General features: G+C 50.4%; 1 protein-coding gene across 1 annotated transcript; it reads left to right on the forward strand.

Moving 5' to 3' along the window:
* The first annotated feature begins 108 nt into the window (after positions 1-108).
* ZBTB6 (zinc finger and BTB domain containing 6) lies at positions 109-4421 on the forward strand. Its single transcript, XM_008491586.2, has one exon. It carries the CDS (start codon positions 224-226, stop codon positions 1505-1507), a length of 1284 nt encoding a protein of 427 aa, XP_008489808.2. The 5' UTR covers positions 109-223; the 3' UTR covers positions 1508-4421.
* The last annotated feature ends 864 nt before the right edge of the window (positions 4422-5285 follow it).

A 5285-nucleotide genomic window follows, 5' to 3' on the forward strand; every position in this document is an offset into this window, starting at 1 on the left:
CACCCCGCGGGCTTCGGGGGTGGGATGGGGGGCGGCCGGGATGGAGGCGGAAGGGGCGGAGGGAACCGGAGGGGGAAAGCGGGGGGGAAGCGCTTCCGGGGCGCTGCGGTACCGCCGGCGGAGCGGGCACCGGCGGGGAGCGGGGCGGAGGGCGGCTCGGCGGGGCCGGCAGCCGCCGGAGGGGGTAGGGTGGTCTCGGCGGGACTCTCTGCCCGGTGCCGCCATGGCGGGGGACTCGGAGGTGCTGCACTTCCAGTTCGAGCAGCAGGGAGACGCCGTGCTGCAGAAGATGAACCTCCTGCGGCAGCAGAACCTCTTCTGCGACGTCTCCATCTACATCAACGACACGGAGTTCCCGGGCCACAAGGTGATCTTCGCCGCCTGCTCCACCTTCATGCGGGACCAGTTTCTGCTGAACCAGTCCCGGCAGGTGCGGATCACCATCCTGCAGAGCGCGGAGGTGGGCAGGAAGCTGCTGCTCTCCTGCTACACCGGGGCTCTGGAGGTGAAGAAGAAGGAGCTGCTGAAGTACCTGACGGCCGCCAGTTACCTCCAGATGGTTCACATCGTGGAGAAGTGCACCGAGGCTTTGTCCAAGTACCTGGAGATCGACGCTTCCATGGAGAACGGTGAGCAGGCTGCCGAGAGGTGCCATTCCTCAGACGCTGAGCTGAGAAACGGGGATGAGGTGTTGGATAAAGATTGTGAAATAATCGAGATCTCTGAAGATAGCCCGGTGAATGTGGAATGCCCGGTGAAACAGGAGGAGGGGGATGATTCACGGCCCACAGCACAGAACTTGGTCTCAGAAAGGAAGGATGCCAAAAGCCCAGAAATATCTACAGTCGAAATAGGATATAAGGATGATGAAATCTGCATCTTCAGAATGGATTCTATGAGTGTAGCAAACGTAGAAAACGATCATTTTCCTCAGCCTTGCACATCCTCTAAAACAAACTTGTACTTTCCAGAAACCCAGCATTCCTTGATCAATTCCACAGTTGAAAGCAGAAATACAGAAATGTCAGGAAATCACTTTCAGGCTTTTGTCAGTGACAATCCAGAAGGTACTTCCAGTGTGATGAATGGGTTCCAGAGCCTGGATGATTCTGGCAGTTCTTGGCGGCACCAGTGTCCCAAGTGTCCCAGAGGATTTCTCCATCTTGAGAACTATCTCCGGCATCTAAAAATGCACAAACTCTTCTTGTGCTTGCAGTGTGGCAAAACATTCACCCAGAAAAAGAATCTCAACCGACACATCCGAGGGCACATGGGCATCCGCCCCTTCCAGTGCATGGTGTGCCTGAAGACCTTCACTGCCAAAAGCACCCTCCAGGATCACCTCAACATACACAGTGGGGACAGGCCCTACAAGTGCCACTGTTGTGACATGGACTTTAAACACAAGTCTGCTCTTAAAAAGCATTTAACTTCTGTGCATGGAAGGAGCAGCAGCGAAAAAACCACCCTGAGCACTATAACGAAAGTTAAAATAGACTATGATTAACAGAGGGGTGGTGTGGAGCCAGGCTCCACAAAAACCTCCTGCTTAGTGAAATTCTGGGTGAAATTCTCCAAGCAGATCCCCACGTATTGGAGAGAAGCACCAATATGTGGCTGGTGATAAAAGGCAGGCCTTGAGTGCAGCAACTTGCCTGCTGTATTAGGGCTGCTGTTGCTGTAAGTGTGGGAAAGGTGTTTGGTAGTAGAGAGTAAACTGCAAAAATCAGGAAATTGTTCCATGCTTCTGTTATTCTGCCCCCAGTCATGTTTTACACTGCCTTGTTTCCAGGGCAGGCACTGCTGAGGTTCAAACTGTTGCTGGTACTGCAATAAGCTGAAGCTTTAGCAGTGATGTTCCTGAGGGGTGGCATGAGGGAAGGGGATGTGTGTGTGAATCCAGGCATTCCCCCCCAGTTCAACTGTCACTGGCAGTGAAATCATGTCCTTGCTTGCCAAAACTTTGCTAGATCTTTCAACAGAAAGGCATGTTTTCATACTCTGATATTTAAAAGCACACAACAACTGAAAAATAATGAAGGAAGCTTTCAAACTGCCTCTTACAAATAGAGAACTGGCAAAAGAGGAAGATAGAAACAGTATTGTATTGCAGTTAATTTTTAACTTGTCTCATTGGAAGAACTTGCTCTCAGTTTTATGAGTTCTACATTTTTCTAAGCTTACCTGTTTTGATAGTTTGTTTCTGTCATTCCAGTGTTTTGCAGTAGATGCACTGTATTTGAGTAATTCCAATTAGCTAGGCCTGTTTGTTGAGTTGCAACATTTAACTCGGCTTTTTACAGATCTTAGATACATACAGGGGTGTGGAAAATGAAGCTGTGTGCTGTTACTTAATAGCAGTTTCTACTTTACTTTTGTAAAACTGTTCCTTTCCTTTGGAACAGCTGAGACCTAGAGGTCTTCTCCTACTCTAGTTCTGTGATGCAGTCAGGCAGTGATGATGTGTTTGGGTATTTGTACCATGGCACAGCTCAGTTTCATCACAAGCCCTGTAACACAGAATCCTCCTGTACCTGTCTTGGACTCGTGTGTGTTTCTCCCACTGAATGTGAAACAAACAGAGTCAGTTCAGTTGTTACTGTGAGGTTCTGGTACTTACATTAGGTTCTGTCCAATGGGCACACAGCAATATTCTCAGTCCTGCCTGTACCACGAGGGCTTTCAAGTTTCAAGCAGTGCTGTTAGGAAGTTCTTGCTCCGAGTCCAGAAGTCTGTGCTCCATAACCTGGCTGGTTTTAAAACCCAAGAGAGGAGTTTTGAATGTCAGTTAACAGGTTTTGCTTCATTTCTTTCCCTGTGTCCCTGAGCACAGCACCATTGGGGTTCTGTGTAGCAGGTAGGTGAGGGGTTAGGTGTGTGCAGTATCTACCCTGCAATTTCCTCTTGTTCTCTCTAAGAGGCACAGCTGGGCCAGTGCTACTCTTGGCTTCATGTCTTGGGAAGTTCAGCTGAAGATTTCTAAAATCTTGTTCTGTGAGGTTTGTTTGGGGGTTTTTTTATGCTTCTCAGCTGATACTATGAGCACTTAAAGTACATATTAATTGGATTGTAGCAATATTTGCAGGTCCCAGTTGATACCAGCCCCTGCTGGGGTAGGCAGCAGATGTCTTCCTCAAAAACCCTGCAGTCTAAATAGGCAAGTGGTGTGCTCTGGTGCTGAGTGTGCCACAAGTGCTGGATTGCTCCCAAACTTTAACAAAATGTCTTTACACAGGTGGGTGACTTGTGAAGGGCTCCATTCAATTGGATCATTGGTAGGGAATGTGTGCCAGGTCTGCCTAGCAGTGTGTCCCTCTGGGTAATGACAGAAGTGACACCCCCAGTATGTGCTGGTGTAAATCACCTGCTTCAGGACTTTGAGCATAAGGCCCAACCTTTCACAATCTCTGCTATTTTTTCATATTAAAAGTTGGTAGTTTTCTTTATTTTGGTGATTTTTAACTATAGTAATTGTCCTGAGAGTTATTACAGTTACATTACATGTGACATTTTGCAGACCAGTGGCACATAGAGCACTGGCTGCTTCTGTTTGCATTCATCAGCCTGTCTCTGTGGAGAATCTGTTTTACCTGGTGATCAGTATTGTTTGCTTGTTTTTCACAGAATACCATTAATTTTAGTTCTTGGTTGCATAAAAATTAGGAGCCTGGTTTTCAGAAGCATGCTCACCCCTGCATTTACCCTTGCTGTATTTACAGATGTTACCTTGGGTATAGGCACAGGTTTGTGTGTAGCTTTTCAGTTGTGTCAACAGACTTAGTTACTTAAAATGAACTCCTTCATACTTGGAAGAGGTCAGAAACAGGGGAAAAGTTTACTTCCTTCCCCCCATCCTGTTTACTTAGGGCTGCTATTGCTGTTCAGTAAATAAATGTATTGTGAATTTATGGGACAGATTTGGTTCAGCTATGTTTAAATTTTTCAGTTCCTAAGGATTTCTGGCAGGTGTATGACTATAGAATCATAGAACCAGAATGGTTTGGGTTGGAAGGGACCTTATAGGTCATCTAGAGCCAACCCCCCTGCATGGGCAGGGACACCTCCCACTGCCATTGGTAACACTTCAAAACATCATTCCTTGTTTCTTGTTCTTTTGGTTGTTATAGGTGTGTCCATCAGTGCTTTCCCTGTGTCGAAGGGGGAAAGAGGCTGATCTTTTGAAGTGTATCTTCTGTGGGAGCAGGACTGGGAGGTTTTTTTGGTCTGCTGTTGTACTGCATGTAAACATGAGGGGGAGTCGTGTTGTGTGAGGGGCCAACAGCATGTTCTGTTCAGTGTCCCGAGTGTCTTGGTAAGCTTTGTAACCAAAACCTGATTTTGTGCTCATGTTCACATTAAAGGTGTTTCCCCTCCCCTTTCCATACATGTAACCGCTCATTGTCATAATAACACAATAAATGAAGTGCAAACAAGGTATCGTTCCAGAAGCACATGTGCTTTCTTCTAATCACAGTTAAGTAATTCTGTGCATACCTTACTATTTACTATTTTGGCTTGCTGTGCTCAGTGAACAAAACATGTCCAAGTGGCAGTCAGTGTGAGGCGTTTCTCCCGCACTTCAGAAGGTTCTACCAGCAGCACAGACTTCTCAGAGGAATTGCTTTCTTCTCAGAAATCACAACCCATCACCGCCTCGGCCTTGATGAAAACACCTCGTCATGGAGCTCACACCGCGGTGCTGCCCGCGGGGTTTCCCCTGGGGCCGCCTGAGGTAAAGCTGCGGCCCAGGCGCTGCCGCCGCCTCACTCCCGCCCCGCTGGGCCTCTCTGGAGCAGCTTCACCTCTGACCCCGGGCGAGCGGTGTGCGCCAGAGATGGCCTCCACTCTGCTCATCCTGCTGAGCCCCGGTAATTACGGGGTTGTTAATTGGAGTCTAACGGGGAGAGCAAATCCCGGTCGGGGGCGGGGACCGCGCCTCGAGGGACCGCTGCCGGCCACCGGCGGGCCGCTAAGGGGCGCTGGCGGCAGCCGCGGCCGCTCTCTCACGCCGTCTCTATGGCTACCGCTTCCCGAGAGCCGGCGGGACACGCCCGGCTGCGCCTCACCGCCTCCGTCTCGATGGTAGCTCCCACAATGCCCCGCGCCCCCTCTCTCCTCCCGCCCGCCCGCCCGCCGTGGTCACGCGCGGCGCGGCCGTTGGGCTCTCGCGGGCGGGTCTCGCGAGAGGGGGCGGGGCGGCGCTCCCGGCTGTCAGCGCCATGAGGAGGCGCCGCCGAGGGCCCCGACGCTGCCTCCGCCGCTGCCTCCGCCGGGCCGCGCCGCGC

Source organism: Calypte anna, chromosome 17, assembly GCF_003957555.1.
Source record: "Calypte anna isolate BGI_N300 chromosome 17, bCalAnn1_v1.p, whole genome shotgun sequence".
In the NCBI taxonomy this organism is placed as follows: domain Eukaryota; kingdom Metazoa; phylum Chordata; class Aves; order Apodiformes; family Trochilidae; genus Calypte; species Calypte anna.

Excerpts from the sequence above, each read along its gene's own strand:
- ZBTB6 (XM_008491586.2), top strand. The coding sequence starts at position 224 with ATGGCGGGGGACTCGGAGGTGCTGCACTTCCAGTTCGAGCAGCAGGGA.